The sequence below is a fragment of the Enhydra lutris genome, unplaced genomic scaffold, assembly GCF_002288905.1.
Source record: "Enhydra lutris kenyoni isolate GAN:26980312 unplaced genomic scaffold, ASM228890v2 scaffoldscaffold21, whole genome shotgun sequence".
NCBI lineage: Eukaryota > Metazoa > Chordata > Mammalia > Carnivora > Mustelidae > Enhydra > Enhydra lutris.
Genome location: NW_019154105.1, coordinates 28,778,173 through 28,793,522, shown reverse-complemented (window position 1 = coordinate 28,793,522; position 15,350 = coordinate 28,778,173). Strand labels below are relative to the sequence as shown.

Sequence of the window (15,350 nt, the reverse complement as noted above, 5' to 3'; positions counted from 1 at the left end):
CATAAGGAAAATGCTTTCCCTAAGAATAAATAGGGCATCGACGCCAGTACAGTGAGGATACTTTGTCATGGTGCAAGTCTTGGGCAGCTGCAATCTCTATTTTCTGTATGTGCTTAGAAAGTATCACTGGCCTAGCTGTGATGACCTGACAATTGGGTTTCTCGTTTCCAAATGAATAAGAGCAGTAGCGTCAGCCTAATGGCTTTTCCTTAAGGTATGTAGAGAGGAAACTGCTTTTCCCATTGATTTCCTGGTCATTTGTAGGTTAAGTGGAAAAGGTAATAAATTACTGCCCATTCTCTTTTCAGCTCTTGCCCATTATAGTCAATTACTTTCAGATATGTCATCGGGAATCTAAATAATCTTGCAAGACATTTTTAAGAATAAATAACAGTATGCGTATACGTATAATCATTCTCATCTATAATTCTAAGACAATGTTTATTATACTGGACTCTTCCCATTAATGTGCAACAGTATATATTATAGCCTTGAAGAAAAGAGATGCCATTCGTTTTGTTTTGTTTTGTTTTTTTAAATATCATCAGAGTCAAACCATCGTTGCAAGGTAAGCCAGGGTCATTTCCATGAATTTCATCTTTTTTTTTTTAATTTGGAAGTATTTATTTCTATTCATTTTTTTAAACTTCTTTTCAGCGTAACAGTATTCATTGTTTTTGCACCACACCCAGTGCTCCATGCAGTACGTGCCCTCCCTAATACCCACCACCTTGTATCTCTTAAATAATTTTAATAAGACGCCATGCATTCATTATTTCAGCAGATATGGAGTGTCTGCTGTGTGACAAGCTTCTGTGACCAGCTGTACAATGAAGCATTAAAAGAGGAAAGAAGTGAAATGGCTTATATTCTAACTCAGGGGATGTCCATGGCCAGAGAACCTTACCATGCTGTGTGATCACTGTGCCACTGAAGGCATATGTAAGGCAACAGAAGCAGACTAGGACAGTTCAGGGAGAGCTTCTTGAAGAAGGAGTTCTTAAGGCAGCTGGGTTAAGTTGGCATAAGAAGGTAGAATGGGTTTCCCAAGCAGACAGTAGAATATGCAAAGGCTGGAGTGGAGAGCACAGGCTGGCCTCACTGTAGCCTCAGGGAGGCTAGAAGGGAAGGCCGAGAGCAGAGCCTGAGGGCTGTAATGGCCTGAATCTTGGACTGGGCCCAAAGACTTGGGTGGCTCTTATTTCCCTCCCCAACCTCTCCAGCAGAGCCAGCCTGGGCTTACTGGTGGCAATATTCTGAAGTAGTACCCTCTTCCCCTTCACTCCTGAATTTAATCATAGTGGCCTTCTCCCGGTATCCTCCATATGTCTTGCTCCTTTCCTCCCTCGGACCTTTGACCAAGCAGTTCCCTGTGCCTGAAATGCTTTTTTTCCAGTCCCACTTTCCTTTATTAAGTCAACTCCACTCATTCTTCAGATTTTCATGCCAACATCTCTTCCTCAGGGAACCTTCCCTGATGCCTTGTACAAGACCATGCATCCCATATACGGCATGGAGCTCCCTGAATCTTCCCTCACGGCCTACATCACTCCATGGTGGGACACTGAACTGCACAGTAATTTCCATCATGCATGTCTTGCCCAGGAGCCTGCAAGCTCCATGAGGAGTTTCACTTGCCACAAATTCCCCCGTGGTTAACCACCTATGAGCACCATGACATACATTTATTAAGTTAAATGCATTAGATTAAGTAATATAAAGATGATAAAATCTGACTTTTGTTCCATTTCATCACATGACCTTCTTGCATCTCACGTATGTAAGGAAATACTTTATAAATCTCGCCATTGCATAGGGAAGAATCCAAGATTATTTCAAACAGAGATGAATTATGTAGAAAGAAAGAACAATTTGATCCAAAGGGAGGTGCTTGGCTGATAGGCACATAGTAACTCATGGCTAGAAAAGAATCTGCTTCTGAATTTTAAAATTGGTAAAACAAAGCACTCTTTATCGGATGCTTTAGGTATTAAATCTGTGATTAAAAGTGTCTCCCTTTAGGACTGGAATGCTTTTTCCCTAAAGCAATTCTAATGATCAGTGTTTATTAAGACAAAACTACTGTAGCCACAGGTGACCAATCTCATTAGCCGATTTGTGATATGCCCAGCCCAAGGCATGTTTGAACACAACAGCCACATAATAAGAGTTACCATTTCTAGAGTGTTCCCCACAAGTCAGCTCTGTGACTCTAAGTTTGCAGGCACTGAACCCGAGACCCAACAGAGCTCAGGTACCAGCCTAAAGTGAACCAGGGAGCAGAGCTGGTGCCTGAACCCAGGGAGCTGGGCTCCAGCGGCCACCTTCTTAATGACTAGGCTATGCTGGTGAGGGGCTAGGTCACGTATAAACAAACATAGTGATTTGTCAGTCAAGGAGTATTCCCACCAGCCCTGTGCTGAGAAATGCTTTGACACAACGTGAAGCTTCAAACAATCAGTGCGAATCTTTCTTCTCTGAGAGACATAGACATTTTAAAAAACAACTTATTTGATTTTCTTTTTGATTTTCACAGATGACATCAGCGACCCTTCCCAAGTGCAACAAAGTACATGGCTCTGTCATGTGAGACATGAAACTGCTTCTTTGTGATGAATCACTAAACTCTACTCCTGAAACCAATACTACACTATATGTTAACTAACTGGAACTTAAATAAAAACTTGAAATAAAAAAATAAAATGGCACTGGGGCATCTGGGTGTCTCAGTCAGTTAAGCCTCTACCTATGGCTCAGGTCACAATCTCAGGGTTCTGGGATCGAGCCCCGTATCGGGCTCCTGGCTCAGTGGGGAGTCTGCTTCTCCCTCTAACCCTCACCCCTCTCATGCTCTCTCACTCTCTCTCTCAAATAAATAAATAAAATCTTTAAAAAAAATAAGTAAAAATGACACTGCCAGGCAAAAGAAAAAGAAGAAGAAAAGAAAAAAAAAGAAAAAGAAAAAGGAAGCGCTTCTCTGAACACGGTTATTTTAAAAGGCTTTCTCATTTAATTTCCAGAAGCCAATTCCTCCTAATTGGAACCTAATCTAACTTAATGGAATACTGTGTATTCAGCTTTTCCTTTATCATCGTGTTGACCTTCCTTATAACCATTAACCGAATCTCCCACTCTGTGTAAGCGTTCAGCCTCCATCATCTACCCTGGGGAATGACTGTTCGCGTACGATGCTGCAGAATTGTATTCACAAGAAAGGTTTTTTGGGTGGGCCAGCGCCGTGAGGAGCTCTGCACCAGGCAATCTGGAAGGATGTATGGGGGAATCCCACGTGAGCATGAGATCACCGCCAAGGCTTTGCTTGGTTCGCCAGGAAAGGCCGCAGGAAGGAATGCATGGGGTAGGGGACGCATACTTACTCTGGCTGCAATTCTCCTCGTCCGTGCCGTCCCTGCAGTCCTCGTCCCCGTCGCACTGGAAGGTGCTGGGGATACACTGTCCACTCCGACACTCGGCCAGACCCTGGCTGTGACAGGCTGTGGAAAGCCAGAACAGCGGTCAGTGCACCACCTCGTCCTTCTTGCCCTCTGGGTATAGATGGTGCCCGCTTGTGTGGCATCACCAAGAAAGGAAGTGTTCTAAGTATCTGTGTGGTCTGCATAAGTGAAGGACTGTGCCATCGATGTGTTTCAGTCCAAGTGTTTTTGGAATGGCAAGTTTTCTTTCTGGGCTCCCCCTTGCCTTATTAAATGACACTTTCTAAAAATTCCCTTTTTCTTGATAAGGGCACAATAAGAAATTGTGTTAATGATGTTAATGACCTGTAGATGTACTGTGCATAGAAAAGCTGTAATTTTATTAAAGGCTTGTTATACGGTAATGACTGTGCTGGGAGTGGTACGGATCTAATCTCAAATCCTCATAATAGACTTGCAAAATTGATATTATCAACCTGATTTAGAATAAGGAAATTAAAGTCTAAAGAGTTTATTTTAGTGTCTGTCTCAAAGTCACAAGGCTGTGAAAAGCTGGTGCCAGAATGTGAAAGCAAAGCTTGTCTGACTCTAAGCCCAAACATTTCATTTTATTCCAACCCGATCTAAGAGGCCAATAAAATGACATATGTGAAAGCACTTGCATAGTACCCTGCACACAATAAACACCTTATTTCAAAACTTGCTTACAGCATCTGGCATTTGAAAGGGATGGTCTAGTGGCCACTCACCTTCCATTCCTGAAGGTTGACTCAGTTTTATCCCTATTGTCCTTTGGAGCAGCAGAAACCCACGCATCCTGTGGCCCCAGCCTCCCTGTTGCTGTCTAATATTAAAGCTCCTTATGCTCGCAGCAAGGCTTAGCACCAGAATCGTCGTACTCGAGCACCACACCCTTGCTTTCCCACGATCCCCCGAGACACAGCCCACTCTGTCCCACTATGTCCACCAACAAGGACTCAAGTGATATTTCCAGTTCCAACTCAATTCAGGAAGGGGAGAGTTGGGCATTGCATTTGCTAATGAATTTACATGACTTTTCCTATGTCAAAATAAAAACCATGCAAACCCACATTTCAATTTTTGTCTCAAATTCTAGGCAAGTCTCATATTCAGTCTCATATGTATCAACTTTGGTGACTCTTATTAGACAGCAAAAGATGGAATAAAAACTTAAATTAGTGTGAACATGCATAAAATACATCATATTAACTCCTTCAGGTCAATATTGCTCTCTTTTTAACATCTAACTTCAAGAATCAGGGCTGTTTACTCACCCAGAAACACGACAGCCCGTAAACTTATAATTATTGTTGTGCGCTCTGAGTAACTCCATGAGCCATGAGGGCTTTCTTCTCTCTGGCAATTCTCTCCATGTTCTCCCACAAATGGGGCCTGAGAACATGGTTCGGGGCTCCTGCAAGGAAACCTAACTGCTCATATATACTTTGCAGGAAAAAAAGTCTCCCAATCTTTGGGAGGAACACAGCATTGGACAAAGTCACAGATGCAGAAAGGAGGTGTGTGGCCAATGATGGGGAGAAACAGACACCTGCTTGGCCTGAGCAGCCAAAATAAGCTTGGAGTTGTGGGGAGAGACATGTGGAAGCCAGATACATGGCATTTGTCATCACACCACTTAATTATTATCTTTATCGACTAGAGCCAAAGTATGACCATCTTCCGTTTGAAAGCCAGATATTGTATTAGTCTAACGAGGCAGCAATGAAAAGATAAGCAAATGGAAATCATCAGGGCACTCACAGCAGTTGACTTCATCAGACTTATCCACACAGTCATGGTCACCGTCACACACCCACTCTATTGCGATGCAGCGCCCATCTCCACAGCGGTGCTCCCTTGTGGGACTGCAATCTGGAGAAAACAGAAACTCGTGGGGATGTGGAGAACCAGCATGACAAACATTTAGAACGGCATGACACATAGCTCCAGCTGAAGATCCGATACCCTCAACCCTTTTTCCATGATGGATCTGAAACAGCCATGCCACTTCTACACAGGCATGTGACCCACTGGCCACCATCTCTACGGGGTAAGACCAGCTTTCTCAGGACCCACAGTTTGTTCCTGTCTTTTTTTGGTTTTGTTTAGTTGTTGTTTTCTTTCCCTATGAAAAACGTTTGATTTTTATGTTGGTTAAAATAAACAGAACTGTGATATAAGCTTCACAACGTAGATAGCTGATTTGATGAATTTATGACAACCCTACCACATTTCTAAGAATTGTAACCTAACTCTTTATGGTAAACTGGGAAGGCAGATATCTCCAGTCATCTTTCCTAAGCCTAAGCTTGGGCTTTCTGTCAAACTATCTTAAGATACACTCATATTGGGAAAAACTGCTGGGTAAAAAATGCTTAAATTTTTTTCATGATTCTTTTTATCCTGGATTTAGCCTCCACCCCAAACTATACATTCCTGGAGAAAAAAAGGGAATTAAGTGATGTTTCTCCTCACAGAGAGCAGGATCTATAGGATTCTTTACCATGAGACATGGAATAACCTTGATATAAATAACCCTTCAAAAGATATGTGTGAATAGCCAAACTGTGGAAAGAGTTGAGGTGTTCATCGACAGATGAATAGATAAAGAAGATGTGGTACAATCAGAAAGGATGAATACCCAACTTTTGTATCAACATGGACGGGACTGGAGGAGATTATGCTGAGTGAAATAAGTCAAGCAGAGAGAGTAAATTATCATATGGTTTCACTTACTTGAGGAACATAAGGAATAACACGGAGGACATGGGGAGATGGAGAGGAGAAGGGAGTTGGGGGAAACTGGAGGGGGAGATGAACCATGAGAGACTGTGGACTCTGAAAAACAATCTGAGGGTTTTGAAGAGGTAGGGGGTGGGAGGCTGGGGGAGCCTGGTGGTGGGTATTAAGGAGGGCACGTATTGCATGGAGCACTGGGTGTGATGCATGAACAATGAATTCTGTTACACTGAAAAGAAATTAAATAAAAAAAAAAGAAGATGCGGGGTATATACACAGTGAGATATTACTCAGCCATCAGAAAGGATGAATGCTTACCATTTACATCATGTGAATGGAACTGAGCGAAATAGGTCAATCAGAGAAAGACAAATTATATGGTTTCACTCATACGTGGAATATAAGAAACAGTGCAGAGGATCACAGCGGGAAGCAGGGGGGATGAAAGGGAAGTCATCTGAGAGGGAGAAAAACCATGAGAAACTCTTAGCTATAGGAAACAAACTGAGGGCTGCTGGAGGTAGGGTGGGTGAGAGGACAGGGTAACTGGGTAATGGGCATCAAGGAGGGCACATGATGTAATGAGCACTGGGGGTTATATGCAGCTGATGAATCACTGAACACTTACATCTGAAACTAATGATGTACTATATGTTGGTTAATTGAATCTAAATTAAAAAAGTAAAAATAGGGATGCCTGGGTGGTTCAGTGGGTTAAGCCTCCGCCTTTGGCTCAGGTCATGATCTCAGGGTCCTGGGATCAAGTCCCACATCGGGCTCTCTGCTCAGTGGGGAGCCTGCTTCCCTCTCTCTCTCTCTCTGTGCCCATCTCTCTGCCTATTTGTGATCTCTTTCTCTTGTCAAATAAATAAATAAAATCTTTTTAAAAAAAAAGTAAAAATAAATAAAAGATATGTGTGGATTCATGGATGACAGATTCAGTATTGGGGAACTATCATGAGTATCCGTGAACAGCGCCACTGTCACTGACAGAGTCACGGAGCAACCATGGATCTGAGAAGGCATAGTGAACCAATAAAGTAAGGTATATGGAAGACGGACTGCAGAGAAAAGAAGAAAGACCCAATAGATGGGATGCCTATGCAGAAACCAGAAGAACCAGCACAATGCTCAGCCTGCTAACAATGGGTAGCTGGGGCAGAGAATGGTCTAAGGGAAAGCTGTAATTCTTCCCAGGGCATAGGGCATAGGCACCCTAAGAGCACACTTCATGATACCCTACTATCTTCAGAGGAAATATGTTGAGTGGTAAGACCATTCTTTTTCACACAGTAACTATACCCTGGCCCTCTCCACCGACCTGTCCAAGCACCAAGCTACACTCAAGCCCTCCACCCCATGCCCCCACATTTTCCCCCTCTTTCCTCCAGTGATCTCAACTGGTCAAAGGAGGGTCTGAATTAGATCAATTTACAAGACCTCTTCCAACTATAAATTCTGTGATGTATACAATGAAAATTGCCTCTCACTCTTTGTTCCACCATTATTCAGTCTCAGAAGGCAATCTGTATCTACCTAGTGACTTGTGAGATGATTTGTACACATACAAATTTCCAGTATTTTTACGGATACAGTGAGAAGCAGCTGGACAGCGACTTCTAGAAATGACCTAGTTTCCCAGTATGGGGCCGTTTCTGACACTTGCCACTCCGAGACATTCCTCTGACCCTTCCCCAACATCCACTTCAATATCTAATTGCTAAATATTATTTCATATCATTTTTCCAGGGTACCTCCTCATCTTAGCTTGTCTTTCTGTTCATATCATAAAGTCCTCATGTCACTCAATAATACAAGACCTAAAAATTCTAAAGGTAACCACAAGTCAAAAAGGTAAATACACAAAAGGAATGTTGCTGCTTTTAATGCATGAAATGCCATTCACAATTGAACACAGCTTTTTAAATAGCAGGTCCATTCTTTTATTTATTAAGATATAATGGACATAGAACACTGTGTGTGTTTATGCTAAGTGAGATAAGTCAAAGAGAAAGATAAATACTGTGTGACAGCATTTATATGTGGAATCTTCAAAAGCCGAATTTGTAAAAACAAGGAGTGGAAAGGTAGTTACCAGGGTCTGGGGTGAATTAGGAAGATGTTATTTATAGGTATAAACGTGTAACTAGTAAGTAGGTTCATTTTTTACAAGATCAGATCAGATTGTGTACATAAAATAAATGTGCTTGTCCTAACCCTAGGTGTCAGTTCTACAGAAGTCATCCCTGCCGTGCTAGGCTATCAGTTAAAGGAGGGGTCCAGGGGATCAGCCACACGACAATTTATCCGTCCGCAAAGTTTTGCTCAAGAGCTCGAAATCTAAACATAGTTAGAGCCACTGGCTCTAACCAAAGAAGAAACAGAACATCCTCAAGGAGAAAAATTTATGAACAAATTAACAACTCTTACCCATCTTTCCACCCTACTTCTTAAGCACTTCCTTATTACGACTTTATGTAAGAAATATGACATTGACATGTAAGAAATGACTAAGACTAGCAATTCCTCTTTCTAAAAATTAAGAAACCCACCATTTTGTCATTTACTCTGCTAACCACATTAACAAACAATGAGCTATGGGTTCTGCATTACACATTTTTGTAAGTTTCATTGAAAACCTTTAGGGGAACGATGCTACTTACCACAGTTCTGCTCATCACTCAGGTCCCCGCAGTCATCGTATCCATCACACACGAGGCTAGAATTGAGGCACTTGCCCGTGTGACAGTGGAACATATTCTCACTGCAATCTGCACAGAAGAGAAGCCACCGATGTGTCATCAGTAGGACAGGTTGTTATCATGGTTCTTCACTGACAAAAGCATATCATGGGAGGCAAATCATAATGGTAACCAGGTCCAGCGAGGAGACTGTGGTACAGAGAGAGCCAAGGTCTTGCTCAAGGTCACATAATAAGTGACTGCAGTGCCAGGACCAGGACCTTCTGGCTTCCAAGCTGATACTTCTATCACTATCTGAAGGTCTTTATCTGAGACCCACCTTATGTTACCCAAAACTCCTTTATAGTCAAATATGAGCACAGAAACTCTCAAGTCACCATAGTTCCCAATGAATTTCATGTTCATTCAGAATGAATGACGTTTTTTTTAATACTTAAGTCATGTTCATTTTATTAAGTCAAAACATTGAGCCTTTTTTTAAATCTAAAAAATGCTTATTTTTGCTACTATTAAATTCTGCCATATATATTTTTTTTTGTTTTTTATTTAACATATAATGTATTATTTGTTTCAGGAGTATAGGTCTGTGATTCTTCAGTCTTACACAATTCACAGCCCTCACCATAGCATATACCCTCCCCAATGTCCATCACCCAGAATGAATGACTTTTTTTTTTTTTAAGATTTTATTTATTTATTTGACAGAGAGAGAGATCACAAGTAGGCAGAGAGGCAGGCAGAGAGAGAGAGGGGGAAGCAGGCTCCCCGCTGAGCAGAGAACCCGATGCGGGGCTTGATCCCAGGACACTGAGACCATGACCTGAGCTGAAGGCAGTGGTTTAATCCACTGAGCCACCCAGGCGCCCCGGAATGAATGACTTTTAATAGAAGGTAAGTAGTTATCTCCTTGAAACATTTCCTTTAAAATTAAAGTCTGAGGGCGCCTGGGTGGCTCAGTGGGTTAAAGCCTCTGCCTTCGGCTCAGGTCATGATCTCAGGGTCCTGGGATGGAGCCCCACATCGGGCTTTCGGCACAGCAGGGAGCCTGCTTCTCCCCCCCCCCGCCGGCCCCCGCCTCTCTGCCTGCCTCTCTGCCTACTTGTGATCTCCATCTGTCAAATAAATAAATAAAATCTTTTTAAAAATTAAAACTAAAAATAAATAAAATGAAGTGAAAATCTGGTTTTGTCAATGATAAGCATAAACATAATTGAGAGAAAACATTATTGAGATGATAAGGTTGTTATTTTCACACAAACATCACTTAACTCAATTGAGTGTTTCATAACAGGACCTTGAAATAAGCAATACCAGACTACATTACAGTCGCAAGATAAGACGAAGTGATATGCAATCTCAAGGAGCTTAAGGTTTAATATGGAAGTAAGCAACATGTGACTGAATTTTAGTAAGATAGATCTTGTACTTGGGTATCCTGGTTCTGCCATCTACTAGCTGTGGGAACTTGAGTGTATTAGTTAAAATCTGAGTCTGTGAATTGATTTATGAAATTAAGATAAGGTCAATTATTTAAAAGGGTTTAAGGGGAAGAGATTAATAAATGCATGTAATGTAAATTAATATGTGTAAAATGCCAACACAATTCAATGAAACATGATACTCTTCAACAAATAGTGTTGGGACAATTGCAAAGTCTGGCTTTTACCTCAAACTGTACATTAAAATTATCTCAAAGTGGATCACAGACTTCAATGTAAGAGTTAAAATTATGAAGCCTCAAGAAAAAAAATAGGAAAAAAATCTTTTTGACCTTGGAAGAATTCTTGGATGTAACAAATTTTCAGATTCAACAAAAAAAGCACAAGCCATTAAAAAAATAATAATAATGGAGTTTATTAAAAAAAAAAAACACACATTTGTAGGATGCCTGGGTGGCTCAGTAGGTTGAGCATCTGCCTTTGGCTCAGGTCATGATCCCAGCATCTTGGGATCTAGTCCCTCATGGGGCTCCTTGCTCAGTGGGGAGCCTGCTTCTCCCTCTGCCTGCCCTTCCCCCTGCTTGTGCTCTCTCTCTCTCTGACAAAGAAATAAAATCTTAAGAAAAAAAATATATATATTAGTGCCTTAAAAGATACTACTAAGAAAATGAAAAGACAAGCCTCATACTGAAATAAGTATTGCAAGTCACGTATCTGGTAAAGGACTTACATCCAGAACAGATACAGGACCCCCACACTCTATAATAAGACAACTCAATTACAGACACACTTAAGAGTTGAATAGAAAATCTTCCCAGAAGACGTCAAATAGCTAATAAGCACATAAAAAGGTGCTCAATATAATTAGTCATTAAGGAAATGCAAATTAAAACCAAAACGAGGTACTATTACACATCGCCTAAGATGACTATAGTAATAATTTTTGAAAAAAAAAACAGAAAATACCAAGTATTGGCAAGGATTTTGAGAAACTGAAGCTGTTATATATAGTTGGTGGAGATGTAAAATAATAAGGCCACATTAGAAAGCAGTACAGCGGCTTTTCGTAAAGTTAACTATAACCTTATCACACAATTTATGAATTCCCATCCTTAGAAATCTACCCAAGAGGAATGAAATATACGTACACACAAAGACTTGTGTGTAAACGTTTCTAGAAGCATTATTTATGATAACCAAAGACTAGAAACAATCCAAGCGTTCACCAGCTGGTGAATGAATAATCAAGATATAAAATACTAGACATGATTAAATACTATCCACCAATTAAAAGCATCACATTATGGGTATATGTGTCAACATAGATGAACCTCAAAACCATTATGCCAAATAAAAGAAACCAGATACAAAGACTACATATTGTATGATCCATTTATGAAATTTCTGGAAAAAAGAAAACTTACAGAGACAGAAATCAAAGCAGTGGTTATCTGTGGCTGGAGGGTTGGCAGTGGGGACTGACCACAAATAATTGGTGGGGGGAAATTTGTGGGGAGATGAAGAAATTCTAGAAGTAGACTGTGGTAATGGTCATACAATCCTATAAGTTTACTAAAAATCAATGGGAGAACATATGGTATGGAAATTGTACCTCAATAAAACTTTTAAAATGTTTAAACTAGTATGTGTAAAGAAACCTGCATTTAATAGAAATAAGATTTCTTGAATGTATTGTTTTCTCTTATTTAAAGTAAATTAAGTTTAATGATCAATAGTCCAGACTCCTAAATTCTAGCTGATTGTCTCTCCTCAAGCATAAGTCTGCATCTCATATGACTGGTGATCGGTACCTCTTCACTATAAATGTTCCAAACCCTATAGTAATTCCTTATTAAAATTCTTGGGCATTGATCAGTTAAACTGTTAGCCACATGCATCAAATATTTATTACTCATATGAATCATAAATTTCTATTTCCTGAAGCGTCCTTATAAGAAACCTCTTAAGTACTTTTAGAATCACATCATTTTAAAAGTCTAACGAACCTTAGGGACCATCTGTTTAGTGCCTACATTAAAAGGGTGTGTATGGAACAACACACATGCGTGTGCCTACACATATGCTCACACTTGTACACACGCAAAACTTTGTAAGTACTTATAATTTTTATTTCCCCCAGGTTGAATCATTTTAATAAGAAGGATGACTATCATGAGGGAAAAAGAACTAAAAAGAGGTCTCACTTTTCACTGGACAGTTCTACCTCCTCCATCAGCAGAGGGCGCTAACTCTCCACCCTGCACACCACTGCTGCGGCTGCCACTACCACACTCAGGCTCTTGGAGTCAAGAAAGGTTACAACTTTGGTTCTCTCCTGCCAACCAAGCAGAGTAGAGGGATTTGTGCATCAGAATATATACATTTCCTTGGGAAGATTTAAAGGTCTTTTTGATTTTTTTGTTTTTTCATCTAAACTACTCTGTGGGAAATTTTGAGTCAGTATGCGAGAATCAGCAATAATCAGGGGCCTCAACTTGACTGTCTACGCAAAAGTATTTGCATTCCCCAGAGGAGGGGGTGAGGTGGAGGACTGACATATTTTAAACCACATGAGGTTTTGTTTTTTTTCCTAAGGCAGTGTACTTATATCTTCTTTTCTTTTTTCTTTCTTTTTTTTTTTTTTTTTTTTTTATGGTACAACTGGGGAATCAAATACTCCTTTTAGAATCTGATTAACTGGGGTACCTGGGTGACTCAGTGGGTTAAGTCAATGCCTTCTGCTCAGGTCATGATCTCAGGGTCCTGGGATGGAGCCCCACATCAGGCTCTCTGCTCAGTGGGGAGTCTGCTTCCCCCTCTCTCTCTGCCTGTGTCTCTGCCTACTTGTGATCTCTGTGTCAAATAAATAAAATCTTAATAAAAAGAAAAAGAATCTGATTAACCTAGGAACACACCAAAAATTTCCAAAGATTCATGTACCCCCTCTGTGAGGCCCATTCCGAAGTCCTTGTTAATTCATATTAAAATACTTTGTTGTAGATATTTTTTAAATGAATACTGTCATTTATTAAATTATTTCATAAAAATATTTACTTAATAAATGGAGATGACTCAAGCTTTTTTAAAAATTCCTTATTATTCACACAAGTGTAGATTCAACTTTCATTTATTATGACTTCCTTGGTTAGAAGCCATTTTCAGAGTTTAGATACAAAACTAGTCGCAATGGGAAAACAACTTGTTACCTTCCTAAGGTCTGTGTGATTAGTAAACACACAAAACTTTAACCAAGGCACTGTGCAGCAGAAATGAACAGCAAATACCAAAGATCACAGTGCCTCCTTTTATTGGAATAAATGTTTATTTGAACAGAAAAGAGATGTTGTCAGCGCAATTTAGGGTCAACAAATCAAAATTTTCAAAAACTTTTTTTTTTTAAGATTTTATTTATTTATTTGACAGAGAGAGATCACAAGTAAGCAGAGAGGCAGGCAGAGAGAGAGAGAGAGGAGGAAGCAGGCTCCCCACTAAGCAGAGAACCCGATGTGGGGCTCGATCCCAGGACCCTGAGATCATGACCCGAGCCGAAGGCAGAGGCTTTAACCCACTGAGCCACCCAGGCGCCCCTCAAAAGCTTTTTGCTATGACTTTCTTGCTCAGTACAAGCATAATTTTACACAACCTAAGATAGATGTTTTTCTAGATACAGATTTTTCTTCTTAATGAGTACCTGATGAAAAATGTTACTTCTGAAGTTCTTGCATGTTGATATTCACTTCAGTTCAGCAACTTACACTATGAACTTTTTTCCCCCTTCAAGATTATCATTAAATAAGGAGACAGGTAAAGAACAGAAAACCTTTTTATCCAGAGCCTCATTCATGTAGGTCAGTCTCTGTGAGTCTATGAACCTAACTGTGTTGCCTCAAGTCAAGACTCAAGAATGGATACTCGATTTCCACACAGAGGCGCCCCCATTTTGAGATGACCAGAGAGATTACATGGTTTGCCCACAGTTGCCCAGCTTATGACAGCTACCCAGGCTTCTGGACTCCCTGGGTGCTTTTAACTATTGACTTCTAGCCCTGAAGGAAGACTTCTCAACAGCAGTACTGGTGACCATTGGCGGTGGGTAATTCTTGGTCGTGAGGACTGTTGTGTGCACGGTAGGATGCTGAACAGTCTCTCGCCTCTACCCTCTGAATGCCAGTAGCTCCTCCTCTAAACTTCACACTTATGGCAACCACGTACCTCGCCATACATTGCAAGATGTTCCCTGGGTGGCAAAACTGCCATCACTTTTGAGTCACTAAATTAGATTTTCTTGGACGTCACTGGTGTCCAAGGCCTAGTTTCAACCACATCTTTCTATTAGCTTTCTCCACACCAATATAACTCCTCATAATCCTGCCCTCATCTATACTCAAAGGACCTACCACCCTTCTCTTTTTGTTTACACCATTTTGCTTTAACATCACCTCTATTATATTTGCTCTAAAGTACCATATTCAATCATCTCCATGTTTATATGTGAGATTAGACTCAAAGATTCATGAAGAAAGGAACCATGTCTTAACAGTCTTTAAATTCCCTGGGTATCTAGAACATGCTTCACACATAGCAAGAATTCAAGAAGATTCAATAGTTTTATTGGTTCCTGTAACAGATTGCTACCAAACAGATGTGGAACTTCCAGACATCTGAAGCTTCTTCCTTCAGTGCAGAATGTAATATTTTCCTTTTTATTATTTGGATGGAAATATTTCTGGTATTTACTTTCATTCCTTCCTTAGTAAAAAGAATATAGTAAATGCAGTTATTTTTAGTGATTCAGAAACATCACCTGGAATGCCAGTTTTTATTTTGTGCTATTTGGGTTGCCTCCCTTCTAAAATAGCTTCATGCGGTACTGGTTTTAAAACTGGGGGCGCCTGGGTGGCTCAGTGGGTTAAAGCCTCTGCCTTCAGCTCAGGTCATGATCCCAGAGTCCTGGGATCGAGCCCCACATCGGGCTATCTGCTCAGCGGGGAGCCTGCTTCCCTTCTTCTCTCTCT

The 15,350-nt window shown here is 40.6% G+C and overlaps 1 protein-coding gene across 1 annotated transcript in view; it reads right to left on the bottom strand.

Annotated features, from left to right (window-relative positions):
* LOC111149076 (corin, serine peptidase) overlaps positions 1-15,350 on the bottom strand; it is a 247,662-nt gene that overhangs the window by 71,556 nt on the left and 160,756 nt on the right. The window contains exons 7-9 of the mRNA XM_022505983.1: positions 8,858-8,965; positions 5,217-5,327; positions 3,378-3,494 (exon numbers count right to left, since the gene is read on the bottom strand). Of these exons, the coding sequence (XP_022361691.1) occupies positions 3,378-3,494; positions 5,217-5,327; positions 8,858-8,965 (336 nt within the window). The remainder of the gene's footprint in view (positions 1-3,377; positions 3,495-5,216; positions 5,328-8,857; positions 8,966-15,350) is intronic.